At 55.6% G+C, this 13,216-nt stretch overlaps 4 protein-coding genes across 4 annotated transcripts; all 4 read right to left on the bottom strand.

Annotated features, from left to right (window-relative positions):
* Positions 1-444: 444 nt before the first annotated feature.
* LOC308221298 (inositol 1,4,5-trisphosphate receptor-interacting protein-like 1) lies at positions 445-2,676 on the bottom strand (the record flags this gene model as incomplete). The annotated part of the gene is made up of 3 exons (XM_080618284.1): positions 445-1,509; positions 1,894-1,989; positions 2,653-2,676. 3 exons carry the CDS (start codon positions 2,674-2,676, stop codon positions 445-447), a joined length of 1,185 nt encoding a protein of 394 aa, XP_080474410.1.
* Positions 2,677-3,890: 1,214 nt separating this feature from the next.
* On the bottom strand, positions 3,891-6,122 carry LOC308221299 (inositol 1,4,5-trisphosphate receptor-interacting protein-like 1; the record flags this gene model as incomplete). Its single annotated transcript, XM_080618285.1, has 3 exons — positions 3,891-4,955; positions 5,340-5,435; positions 6,099-6,122. The coding sequence occupies 3 exons, from the start codon at positions 6,120-6,122 to the stop codon at positions 3,891-3,893; spliced, it is 1,185 nt and encodes a 394-aa protein (XP_080474411.1).
* A 1,214-nt stretch (positions 6,123-7,336) lies between these two features.
* Positions 7,337-9,568, bottom strand: LOC308221300 (inositol 1,4,5-trisphosphate receptor-interacting protein-like 1; the record flags this gene model as incomplete). The annotated part of the gene is made up of 3 exons (XM_080618286.1): positions 7,337-8,401; positions 8,786-8,881; positions 9,545-9,568. The coding sequence occupies 3 exons, from the start codon at positions 9,566-9,568 to the stop codon at positions 7,337-7,339; spliced, it is 1,185 nt and encodes a 394-aa protein (XP_080474412.1).
* Positions 9,569-10,782: 1,214 nt separating this feature from the next.
* LOC308221301 (inositol 1,4,5-trisphosphate receptor-interacting protein-like 1) lies at positions 10,783-13,014 on the bottom strand (the record flags this gene model as incomplete). Its single annotated transcript, XM_080618287.1, has 3 exons — positions 10,783-11,847; positions 12,232-12,327; positions 12,991-13,014. 3 exons carry the CDS (start codon positions 13,012-13,014, stop codon positions 10,783-10,785), a joined length of 1,185 nt encoding a protein of 394 aa, XP_080474413.1.
* Between the last annotated feature and the right edge of the window lie 202 nt (positions 13,015-13,216).

The raw sequence follows: 13,216 nt of genomic DNA on the forward strand, positions 1-13,216 counted from the left end.
ACGTAGTTGGTCTTCTGCCAGTTTGTACACTGAGATATTTTCTCTCTCGTTGCAATAGCACAGATTTGTGTTTCATTAATAAATGAGCTTTATTCTCAAGAAGGGTCCTGTTGTGAGGGAAGGTGTTTAAACGATTTTTGGTTTAGACGTTGCTAGATGCATTACAGTCAGAGACCCTAGTGCAAACAGGATCCTAAGAAGGAGAAAAATGGCCGCTACTGCTGAACCCAGGACACCAGCACAGGTATAACCTGCTGCTGCGCTGGGGAGAACGTCAAGGGGAGAATGCTGCCACTCTTCTGAAGAAGAGGCCTGCTGCGCAGTTTTCCTTGTGCTTGCTGTGTCCTCTTTCTGCCTCTCCCCTCTTTTTCCCTCGGGTACAAGTTTGTCATCTGCTGTCGGCTGTGCAGCCTGCAAACAGAGCTCTGTGCATGAAGACCACTTTCAGTGGCCGTAGGTCAGCATCCTTGTGAGGCAATCTTGCATGTCCATGAACTCCCTCATTGCCTCAGCTTGGGCATCTGGATCCTGTGCCAGGTGCTGGAAGAGGTTGAATGGCTGGGCTCTTTGCAAGGCTGGGGGCAAGGCGATCTCCTGAGGAATCTTCTCATTCCCAAAGAAGAAGTGGTCGAGGCGTTTCTCCTCCACGCAGCGGCACAGGTACCGCATGATGTCATCCAGCCGCAGCAGGAAACGTGTCCTGTGCCAGCCTGACAGGGGCGTGGTGTTGAGGAGGTGCATCACCACTGTCTTCAAGGTATAGCTGGAAAAGCCTGTGCCCACCAGAATGCGGGCGCAGAGCTGCAGGCATCTGAGGTGGAAGCTGCCATCTGGGGCCTGCCTGGCTGTCAGCTCGAAGAACTTTGCCTCTGCCACAGCGCAGCTCAATGTCCAGGTTGTGCTTGGGGTGAAGATAGCCTCAGTAGCCTGGCTGCTCATGAAGATGTCCGAGTCGCCTTGCTGCACGCCCAACGTAATTTCAATGGTGATTTCCTCCTCTGCTGTTGCCACCTTGAATTTGCAGGAGCGGCTGCAGGCCAGCATCGTTAAACGCCACCGGTGTGAATGAGGCAAAACCACCCAGCATGCTTTCACCAGCTGATGAAACCTGCGAACTGTTTTCCCCACATCTAGATAGCAGCCGGTGCAGAGGCTGTGCAGGAGGCTGGGGCCCTGATTCCTTCTCAGCGCCTCTTCGTCATGGTGGAGGAAGCACAGCGTGCCCCCCCCCAGCTGCTCTGTCGCGCACGTACACTCCAGCTGCACGCGGATGCGGAAGTTCCGCTCTGGCGTCTCCCCCGGATTGCAGAGCTCCGGGAGAAAGGCGTGGCCAGACGGGGGGGCCAGGGGCACAAGCAGTGAGTAGATGATGTCTTCTTCATAGGGACTCCAGCCTTCGTGTGCGCAGCCTATGCCAAAGCATGGTCGCAGCACTGGGAAGGAGCCATCTGACGAGACTTGTTCCGCAACAAGGATGAAAGTATTCACAAGGTCCGTCACAAATTCACACTTTGTGAACAGGTTCTGATTAGGCCATTGTATGTGCTCCTCAAAATGCCTTGCCAGGGCATTTGCATATTCACTGACTTCTTCCTCTTCGTTCTGCTCCTCCTGCTCTTCCTCTTCTCCACTGCTGCTGCTGGAGCTGTCCTCCACTGCTGCTGCCCTCCTCATGGCTCTTTTCCGGAGGCACCAGCAGAGCCCAAGAATCAGGAGGAGCAGGATGCCAGCGATCGCCCAGAACTGCCAGTGCTGCAAGGCAGCAAAGAGCAGGGCTCTCCAGGCCACAGGATTCTGCTCCTTGCTCCTCAGCTCCTGGCTCTTCTGCTCCAGCTCCTGGCTCTTCTGCTCCAGCTCCTGGCTCTTCTGCTCCAGCTCCTGCAGCAGCCAAGCCATCTCCCGGCTCAGCTGCTCGGCACGGTGCTGCATGCGGTCACGTGTGTCTTCATCCAGCTCATCACCGACGACACGCACGTTCAGGATGAGCTGCTGCAGAACCCAGAGTAAGAGCTTTGTGACAGCCATGGCCTGCAGAAGAGAGAAAGAATTCAGTGGGGCTGGGATGGGAGGGAGGGAGGGAAGGAGGAAGGGAGTTGGTGGCGGGGGGAGCGGATGCGGGAGCCGCAGGGAGCTAGGGATGGGCAGGAGAGGGAATGAGGCAGCTGCGAGGCAGCAAGGCCTGCGCCCAGGCCCGGTGGCAGCGGCAGCGTGCCCTGCCCAAGGAGCTCGCAGCCAGGGTTTCGATGCAGGCTGAGCATCCAGCCCCGGGGACCCACGTTTCTGCCCCGGCCCTTGTCCAGCCCAGCCTCCCCCCTGCGTGCAAACTCACTGCTGCCCCAGGCCGTACTGGGGCGGTGCTGCCTGCTGGCACCCTCATATCCATCCCCCATTGTGACTCATCCCCTCTGATGTCACAGGCGCTGGGGGCGCATCACAGGCCCTCCTGCCCGACAGCCCCAGCCTTCGCCCCCAGCCCGGTTCAGCGACTCACAGCTGCCCTGGTGCTCTGGTTACAGCTTGGCACCAGTCAACTTTGTTCAGACAAGCTTGCATGGTGCTGTGTTTTGTAATAAATGTATTCTGCCTGCCAGTGGAACTCTCATCATCATAGAATATCCCGAGTTAGAAGATGTCTGAGTAGCCTAGCTGTACGCCAAACATCATCTCAACGAGCATGGTTCTCCGAGAGACATCTGTGGTCTGCACTTTGCAAGAGCAGCTGGAGGGCAGCCCATTTGTGCTGCAGCAGTGTAACAGAGGCACCAGCATCCTTCTGTGGCCTTTTCTAGACGCTCTTTGCCACGCGTGTAGTGATGCACGGGGTTGTTGTGACTGAAGTGCAGGACCTGGCACTGATCCCTGTTGAATCTCATATCGCTGGCCTTGACCTGGCGATCCTACCTGTCCGTATTCCTCTGCAGAGCCTTCTGATCCGCCATCAGTAATGCAGTTGGTGTCCTCTGCAAACTAGCCAAGGCTGCAGCTGATCCCCTCGTCCAGCTCATTGATAATGATGTTAACAGAACTGGCCCCAACACTGAGCCTTTAGGAACGCCACTTTTCACAAGCTGCCAACTAGAGTTTTCAAGAGGCTGTGGCTTTCTTGTTCCACTGGACTTTTGAAAGCTTAGGATAAAAAGAGCTCTGTCCTCTCTCTGGTTAGCGCAGAGATAGGAACAGAGTGGCAGGCAATTCTGTAAAACAAGCCCATTGTCTTGGAGCAAAGACTACCCAAGGAGTCTTGCAAGCCCTACTGCAGTACAACTGCTGGGTCTTTGACCTGCACCTGCAGGTAAAATCAGAATACATCAGGCATATGGACACTAATCCTGGCCTAAACAATCCAGAAGAGGGGCAGACTGACTGGTTTTTGGGAAAAGAGAAGGGTAATTAGAGCAAAGGGTGTTTGGAAATTTAGCTTAAGAGGGAAAAGTAAATTGTTGTGCACGTAGTTGGTCTTCTGCCAGTTTGTACACTGAGATATTTTCTCTCTCGTTGCAATAGCACAGATTTGTGTTTCATTAATAAATGAGCTTTATTCTCAAGAAGGGTCCTGTTGTGAGGGAAGGTGTTTAAACGATTTTTGGTTTAGACGTTGCTAGATGCATTACAGTCAGAGACCCTAGTGCAAACAGGATCCTAAGAAGGAGAAAAATGGCCGCTACTGCTGAACCCAGGACACCAGCACAGGTATAACCTGCTGCTGCGCTGGGGAGAACGTCAAGGGGAGAATGCTGCCACTCTTCTGAAGAAGAGGCCTGCTGCGCAGTTTTCCTTGTGCTTGCTGTGTCCTCTTTCTGCCTCTCCCCTCTTTTTCCCTCGGGTACAAGTTTGTCATCTGCTGTCGGCTGTGCAGCCTGCAAACAGAGCTCTGTGCATGAAGACCACTTTCAGTGGCCGTAGGTCAGCATCCTTGTGAGGCAATCTTGCATGTCCATGAACTCCCTCATTGCCTCAGCTTGGGCATCTGGATCCTGCGCCAGGTGCTGGAAGAGGTTGAATGGCTGGGCTCTTTGCAAGGCTGGGGGCAAGGCGATCTCCTGAGGAATCTTCTCATTCCCAAAGAAGAAGTGGTCGAGGCGTTTCTCCTCCACGCAGCGGCACAGGTACCGCATGATGTCATCCAGCCGCAGCAGGAAACGTGTCCTGTGCCAGCCTGACAGGGGCGTGGTGTTGAGGAGGTGCATCACCACTGTCTTCAAGGTATAGCTGGAAAAGCCTGTGCCCACCAGAATGCGGGCGCAGAGCTGCAGGCATCTGAGGTGGAAGCTGCCATCTGGGGCCTGCCTGGCTGTCAGCTCGAAGAACTTTGCCTCTGCCACAGCGCAGCTCAATGTCCAGGTTGTGCTTGGGGTGAAGATAGCCTCACTAGCCTGGCTGCTCATGAAGATGTCCGAGTCGCCTTGCTGCACGCCCAACGTAATTTCAATGGTGATTTCCTCCTCTGCTGTTGCCACCTTGAATTTGCAGGAGCGGCTGCAGGCCAGCATCGTTAAACGCCACCGGTGTGAATGAGGCAAAACCACCCAGCATGCTTTCACCAGCTGATGAAACCTGCGAACTGTTTTCCCCACATCTAGATAGCAGCCGGTGCAGAGGCTGTGCAGGAGGCTGGGGCCCTGATTCCTTCTCAGCGCCTCTTCGTCATGGTGGAGGAAGCACAGCGTGCCCCCCCCCAGCTGCTCTGTCGCGCACGTACACTCCAGCTGCACGCGGATGCGGAAGTTCCGCTCTGGCGTCTCCCCCGGATTGCAGAGCTCCGGGAGAAAGGCGTGGCCAGACGGGGGGGCCAGGGGCACAAGCAGTGAGTAGATGATGTCTTCTTCATAGGGACTCCAGCCTTCGTGTGCGCAGCCTATGCCAAAGCATGGTCGCAGCACTGGGAAGGAGCCATCTGACGAGACTTGTTCCGCAACAAGGATGAAAGTATTCACAAGGTGCGTCACAAATTCACACTTTGTGAACAGGTTCTGATTAGGCCATTGTATGTGCTCCTCAAAATGCCTTGCCAGGGCATTTGCATATTCACTGACTTCTTCCTCTTCGTTCTGCTCCTCCTGCTCTTCCTCTTCTCCACTGCTGCTGCTGGAGCTGTCCTCCACTGCTGCTGCCCTCCTCATGGCTCTTTTCCGGAGGCACCAGCAGAGCCCAAGAATCAGGAGGAGCAGGATGCCAGCGATCGCCCAGAACTGCCAGTGCTGCAAGGCAGCAAAGAGCAGGGCTCTCCAGGCCACAGGATTCTGCTCCTTGCTCCTCAGCTCCTGGCTCTTCTGCTCCAGCTCCTGGCTCTTCTGCTCCAGCTCCTGGCTCTTCTGCTCCAGCTCCTGCAGCAGCCAAGCCATCTCCCGGCTCAGCTGCTCGGCACGGTGCTGCATGCGGTCACGTGTGTCTTCATCCAGCTCATCACCGACGACACGCACGTTCAGGATGAGCTGCTGCAGAACCCAGAGTAAGAGCTTTGTGACAGCCATGGCCTGCAGAAGAGAGAAAGAATTCAGTGGGGCTGGGATGGGAGGGAGGGAGGGAAGGAGGAAGGGAGTTGGTGGCGGGGGGAGCGGATGCGGGAGCCGCAGGGAGCTAGGGATGGGCAGGAGAGGGAATGAGGCAGCTGCGAGGCAGCAAGGCCTGCGCCCAGGCCCGGTGGCAGCGGCAGCGTGCCCTGCCCAAGGAGCTCGCAGCCAGGGTTTCGATGCAGGCTGAGCATCCAGCCCCGGGGACCCACGTTTCTGCCCCGGCCCTTGTCCAGCCCAGCCTCCCCCCTGCGTGCAAACTCACTGCTGCCCCAGGCCGTACTGGGGCGGTGCTGCCTGCTGGCACCCTCATATCCATCCCCCATTGTGACTCATCCCCTCTGATGTCACAGGCGCTGGGGGCGCATCACAGGCCCTCCTGCCCGACAGCCCCAGCCTTCGCCCCCAGCCCGGTTCAGCGACTCACAGCTGCCCTGGTGCTCTGGTTACAGCTTGGCACCAGTCAACTTTGTTCAGACAAGCTTGCATGGTGCTGTGTTTTGTAATAAATGTATTCTGCCTGCCAGTGGAACTCTCATCATCATAGAATATCCCGAGTTAGAAGATGTCTGAGTAGCCTAGCTGTACGCCAAACATCATCTCAACGAGCATGGTTCTCCGAGAGACATCTGTGGTCTGCACTTTGCAAGAGCAGCTGGAGGGCAGCCCATTTGTGCTGCAGCAGTGTAACAGAGGCACCAGCATCCTTCTGTGGCCTTTTCTAGACGCTCTTTGCCACGCGTGTAGTGATGCACGGGGTTGTTGTGACTGAAGTGCAGGACCTGGCACTGATCCCTGTTGAATCTCATATCGCTGGCCTTGACCTGGCGATCCTACCTGTCCGTATTCCTCTGCAGAGCCTTCTGATCCGCCATCAGTAATGCAGTTGGTGTCCTCTGCAAACTAGCCAAGGCTGCAGCTGATCCCCTCGTCCAGCTCATTGATAATGATGTTAACAGAACTGGCCCCAACACTGAGCCTTTAGGAACGCCACTTTTCACAAGCTGCCAACTAGAGTTTTCAAGAGGCTGTGGCTTTCTTGTTCCACTGGACTTTTGAAAGCTTAGGATAAAAAGAGCTCTGTCCTCTCTCTGGTTAGCGCAGAGATAGGAACAGAGTGGCAGGCAATTCTGTAAAACAAGCCCATTGTCTTGGAGCAAAGACTACCCAAGGAGTCTTGCAAGCCCTACTGCAGTACAACTGCTGGGTCTTTGACCTGCACCTGCAGGTAAAATCAGAATACATCAGGCATATGGACACTAATCCTGGCCTAAACAATCCAGAAGAGGGGCAGACTGACTGGTTTTTGGGAAAAGAGAAGGGTAATTAGAGCAAAGGGTGTTTGGAAATTTAGCTTAAGAGGGAAAAGTAAATTGTCGTGCACGTAGTTGGTCTTCTGCCAGTTTGTACACTGAGATATTTTCTCTCTCGTTGCAATAGCACAGATTTGTGTTTCATTAATAAATGAGCTTTATTCTCAAGAAGGGTCCTGTTGTGAGGGAAGGTGTTTAAACGATTTTTGGTTTAGACGTTGCTAGATGCATTACAGTCAGAGACCCTAGTGCAAACAGGATCCTAAGAAGGAGAAAAATGGCCGCTACTGCTGAACCCAGGACACCAGCACAGGTATAACCTGCTGCTGCGCTGGGGAGAACGTCAAGGGGAGAATGCTGCCACTCTTCTGAAGAAGAGGCCTGCTGCGCAGTTTTCCTTGTGCTTGCTGTGTCCTCTTTCTGCCTCTCCCCTCTTTTTCCCTCGGGTACAAGTTTGTCATCTGCTGTCGGCTGTGCAGCCTGCAAACAGAGCTCTGTGCATGAAGACCACTTTCAGTGGCCGTAGGTCAGCATCCTTGTGAGGCAATCTTGCATGTCCATGAACTCCCTCATTGCCTCAGCTTGGGCATCTGGATCCTGCGCCAGGTGCTGGAAGAGGTTGAATGGCTGGGCTCTTTGCAAGGCTGGGGGCAAGGCGATCTCCTGAGGAATCTTCTCATTCCCAAAGAAGAAGTGGTCGAGGCGTTTCTCCTCCACGCAGCGGCACAGGTACCGCATGATGTCATCCAGCCGCAGCAGGAAACGTGTCCTGTGCCAGCCTGACAGGGGCGTGGTGTTGAGGAGGTGCATCACCACTGTCTTCAAGGTATAGCTGGAAAAGCCTGTGCCCACCAGAATGCGGGCGCAGAGCTGCAGGCATCTGAGGTGGAAGCTGCCATCTGGGGCCTGCCTGGCTGTCAGCTCGAAGAACTTTGCCTCTGCCACAGCGCAGCTCAATGTCCAGGTTGTGCTTGGGGTGAAGATAGCCTCACTAGCCTGGCTGCTCATGAAGATGTCCGAGTCGCCTTGCTGCACGCCCAACGTAATTTCAATGGTGATTTCCTCCTCTGCTGTTGCCACCTTGAATTTGCAGGAGCGGCTGCAGGCCAGCATCGTTAAACGCCACCGGTGTGAATGAGGCAAAACCATCCAGCATGCTTTCACCAGCTGATGAAACCTGCGAACTGTTTTCCCCACATCTAGATAGCAGCCGGTGCAGAGGCTGTGCAGGAGGCTGGGGCCCTGATTCCTTCTCAGCGCCTCTTCGTCATGGTGGAGGAAGCACAGCGTGCCCCCCCCCAGCTGCTCTGTCGCGCACGTACACTCCAGCTGCACGCGGATGCGGAAGTTCCGCTCTGGCGTCTCCCCCGGATTGCAGAGCTCCGGGAGAAAGGCGTGGCCAGACGGGGGGGCCAGGGGCACAAGCAGTGAGTAGATGATGTCTTCTTCATAGGGACTCCAGCCTTCGTGTGCGCAGCCTATGCCAAAGCATGGTCGCAGCACTGGGAAGGAGCCATCTGACGAGACTTGTTCCGCAACAAGGATGAAAGTATTCACAAGGTCCGTCACAAATTCACACTTTGTGAACAGGTTCTGATTAGGCCATTGTATGTGCTCCTCAAAATGCCTTGCCAGGGCATTTGCATATTCACTGACTTCTTCCTCTTCGTTCTGCTCCTCCTGCTCTTCCTCTTCTCCACTGCTGCTGCTGGAGCTGTCCTCCACTGCTGCTGCCCTCCTCATGGCTCTTTTCCTGAGGCACCAGCAGAGCCCAAGAATCAGGAGGAGCAGGATGCCAGCAATCGCCCAGAACTGCCAGTGCTGCAAGGCAGCAAAGAGCAGGGCTCTCCAGGCCACAGGATTCTGCTCCTTGCTCCTCAGCTCCTGGCTCTTCTGCTCCAGCTCCTGGCTCTTCTGCTCCAGCTCCTGGCTCTTCTGCTCCAGCTCCTGCAGCAGCCAAGCCATCTCCCGGCTCAGCTGCTCGGCACGGTGCTGCATGCGGTCACGTGTGTCTTCATCCAGCTCATCACCGACGACACGCACGTTCAGGATGAGCTGCTGCAGAACCCAGAGTAAGAGCTTTGTGACAGCCATGGCCTGCAGAAGAGAGAAAGAATTCAGTGGGGCTGGGATGGGAGGGAGGGAGGGAAGGAGGAAGGGAGTTGGTGGCGGGGGGAGCGGATGCGGGAGCCGCAGGGAGCTAGGGATGGGCAGGAGAGGGAATGAGGCAGCTGCGAGGCAGCAAGGCCTGCGCCCAGGCCCGGTGGCAGCGGCAGCGTGCCCTGCCCAAGGAGCTCGCAGCCAGGGTTTCGATGCAGGCTGAGCATCCAGCCCCGGGGACCCACGTTTCTGCCCCGGCCCTTGTCCAGCCCAGCCTCCCCCCTGCGTGCAAACTCACTGCTGCCCCAGGCCGTACTGGGGCGGTGCTGCCTGCTGGCACCCTCATATCCATCCCCCATTGTGACTCATCCCCTCTGATGTCACAGGCGCTGGGGGCGCATCACAGGCCCTCCTGCCCGACAGCCCCAGCCTTCGCCCCCAGCCCGGTTCAGCGACTCACAGCTGCCCTGGTGCTCTGGTTACAGCTTGGCACCAGTCAACTTTGTTCAGACAAGCTTGCATGGTGCTGTGTTTTGTAATAAATGTATTCTGCCTGCCAGTGGAACTCTCATCATCATAGAATATCCCGAGTTAGAAGATGTCTGAGTAGCCTAGCTGTACACCAAACATCATCTCAACGAGCATGGTTCTCCGAGAGACATCTGTGGTCTGCACTTTGCAAGAGCAGCTGGAGGGCAGCCCATTTGTGCTGCAGCAGTGTAACAGAGGCACCAGCATCCTTCTGTGGCCTTTTCTAGACGCTCTTTGCCACGCGTGTAGTGATGCACGGGGTTGTTGTGACTGAAGTGCAGGACCTGGCACTGATCCCTGTTGAATCTCATATCGCTGGCCTTGACCTGGCGATCCTACCTGTCCGTATTCCTCTGCAGAGCCTTCTGATCCGCCATCAGTAATGCAGTTGGTGTCCTCTGCAAACTAGCCAAGGCTGCAGCTGATCCCCTCGTCCAGCTCATTGATAATGATGTTAACAGAACTGGCCCCAACACTGAGCCTTTAGGAACGCCACTTTTCACAAGCTGCCAACTAGAGTTTTCAAGAGGCTGTGGCTTTCTTGTTCCACTGGACTTTTGAAAGCTTAGGATAAAAAGAGCTCTGTCCTCTCTCTGGTTAGCGCAGAGATAGGAACAGAGTGGCAGGCAATTCTGTAAAACAAGCCCATTGTCTTGGAGCAAAGACTACCCAAGGAGTCTTGCAAGCCCTACTGCAGTACAACTGCTGGGTCTTTGACCTGCACCTGCAGGTAAAATCAGAATACATCAGGCATATGGACACTAATCCTGGCCTAAACAATCCAGAAGAGGGGCAGACTGACTGGTTTTTGGGAAAAGAGAAGGGTAATTAGAGCAAAGGGTGTTTGGAAATTTAGCTTAAGAGGGAAAAGTAAATTGTCGTGCACGTAGTTGGTCTTCTGCCAGTTTGTACACTGAGATATTTTCTCTCTCGTTGCAATAGCACAGATTTGTGTTTCATTAATAAATGAGCTTTATTCTCAAGAAGGGTCCTGTTGTGAGGGAAGGTGTTTAAACGATTTTTGGTTTAGACGTTGCTAGATGCATTACAGTCAGAGACCCTAGTGCAAACAGGATCCTAAGAAGGAGAAAAATTGCCGCTACTGCTGAACCCAGGACACCAGCACAGGTATAACCTGCTGCTGCGCTGGGGAGAACGTCAAGGGGAGAATGCTGCCACTCTTCTGAAGAAGAGGCCTGCTGCGCAGTTTTCCTTGTGCTTGCTGTGTCCTCTTTCTGCCTCTCCCCTCTTTTTCCCTCGGGTACAAGTTTGTCATCTGCTGTCGGCTGTGCAGCCTGCAAACAGAGCTCTGTGCATGAAGACCACTTTCAGTGGCCGTAGGTCAGCATCCTTGTGAGGCAATCTTGCATGTCCATGAACTCCCTCATTGCCTCAGCTTGGGCATCTGGATCCTGTGCCAGGTGCTGGAAGAGGTTGAATGGCTGGGCTCTTTGCAAGGCTGGGGGCAAGGCGATCTCCTGAGGAATCTTCTCATTCCCAAAGAAGAAGTGGTCGAGGCGTTTCTCCTCCACGCAGCGGCACAGGTACCGCATGATGTCATCCAGCCGCAGCAGGAAACGTGTCCTGTGCCAGCCTGACAGGGGCGTGGTGTTGAGGAGGTGCATCACCACTGTCTTCAAGGTATAGCTGGAAAAGCCTGTGCCCACCAGAATGCGGGCGCAGAGCTGCAGGCATCTGAGGTGGAAGCTGCCATCTGGGGCCTGCCTGGCTGTCAGCTCGAAGAACTTTGCCTCTGCCACAGCGCAGCTCAATGTCCAGGTTGTGCTTGGGGTGAAGATAGCCTCACTAGCCTGGCTGCTCATGAAGATGTCCGAGTCGCCTTGCTGCACGCCCAACGTAATTTCAATGGTGATTTCCTCCTCTGCTGTTGCCACCTTGAATTTGCAGGAGCGGCTGCAGGCCAGCATCGTTAAACGCCACCGGTGTGAATGAGGCAAAACCACCCAGCATGCTTTCACCAGCTGATGAAACCTGCGAACTGTTTTCCCCACATCTAGATAGCAGCCGGTGCAGAGGCTGTGCAGGAGGCTGGGGCCCTGATTCCTTCTCAGCGCCTCTTCGTCATGGTGGAGGAAGCACAGCGTGCCCCCCCCCAGCTGCTCTGTCGCGCACGTACACTCCAGCTGCACGCGGATGCGGAAGTTCCGCTCTGGCGTCTCCCCCGGATTGCAGAGCTCCGGGAGAAAGGCGTGGCCAGACGGGGGGGCCAGGGGCACAAGCAGCGAGTAGATGATGTCTTCTTCATAGGGACTCCAGCCTTCGTGTGCGCAGCCTATGCCAAAGCATGGTCGCAGCACTGGGAAGGAGCCATCTGACGAGACTTGTTCCGCAACAAGGATGAAAGTATTCACAAGGTCCGTCACAAATTCACACTTTGTGAACAGGTTCTGATTAGGCCATTGTATGTGCTCCTCAAAATGCCTTGCCAGGGCATTTGCATATTCACTGACTTCTTCCTCTTCGTTCTGCTCCTCCTGCTCTTCCTCTTCTCCACTGCTGCTGCTGGAGCTGTCCTCCACTGCTGCTGCCCTCCTCATGGCTCTTTTCCGGAGGCACCAGCAGAGCCCAAGAATCAGGAGGAGCAGGATGCCAGCGATCGCCCAGAACTGCCAGTGCTGCAAGGCAGCAAAGAGCAGGGCTCTCCAGGCCACAGGATTCTGCTCCTTGCTCCTCAGCTCCTGGCTCTTCTGCTCCAGCTCCTGGCTCTTCTGCTCCAGCTCCTGGCTCTTCTGCTCCAGCTCCTGCAGCAGCCAAGCCATCTCCCGGCTCAGCTGCTCGGCACGGTGCTGCATGCGGTCACGTGTGTCTTCATCCAGCTCATCACCGACGACACGCACGTTCAGGATGAGCTGCTGCAGAACCCAGAGTAAGAGCTTTGTGACAGCCATGGCCTGCAGAAGAGAGAAAGAATTCAGTGGGGCTGGGATGGGAGGGAGGGAGGGAAGGAGGAAGGGAGTTGGTGGCGGGGGGAGCGGATGCGGGAGCCGCAGGGAGCTAGGGATGGGCAGGAGAGGGAATGAGGCAGCTGCGAGGCAGCAAGGCCTGCGCCCAGGCCCGGTGGCAGCGGCAGCGTGCCCTGCCCAAGGAGCTCGCAGCCAGGGTTTCGATGCAGGCTGAGCATCCAGCCCCGGGGACCCACGTTTCTGCCCCGGCCCTTGTCCAGCCCAGCCTCCCCCCTGCGTGCAAACTCACTGCTGCCCCAGGCCGTACTGGGGCGGTGCTGCCTGCTGGCACCCTCATATCCATCCCCCATTGTGACTCATCCCCTCTGATGTCACAGGCGCTGGGGGCGCATCACAGGCCCTCCTGCCCGACAGCCCCAGCCTTCGCCCCCAGCCCGGTTCAGCGACTCACAGCTGCCCTGGTGCTCTGGTTACAGCTTGGCACCAGTCAACTTTGTTCAGACAAGCTTGCATGGTGCTGTGTTTTGTAATAAATGTATTCTGCCTGCCAGTGGAACTCTCATCATCATAGAATATCCCGAGTTAGAAGATGTCTGAGTAGCCTAGCTGTACGCCAAACATCATCTCAACGAGCATGGTTCTCCGAGAGACATCTGTGGTCTGCACTTTGCAAGAGCAGCTGGAGGGCAGCCCATTTGTGCTGCAGCAGTGTAACAGAGGCACCAGCATCCTTCTGTGGCCTTTTCTAGACGCTCTTTGCCACACGTGTAGTGATGCACGGGGTTGTTGTGACTGAAGTGCAGGACCTGGCACTGATCCCTGTTGAATCTCATATCGC

Source organism: Psittacula echo (genome assembly GCF_963264785.1).
Source record: "Psittacula echo genome assembly, chromosome: 5".
Taxonomy (NCBI): Eukaryota; Metazoa; Chordata; class Aves; order Psittaciformes; family Psittacidae; genus Psittacula; species Psittacula echo.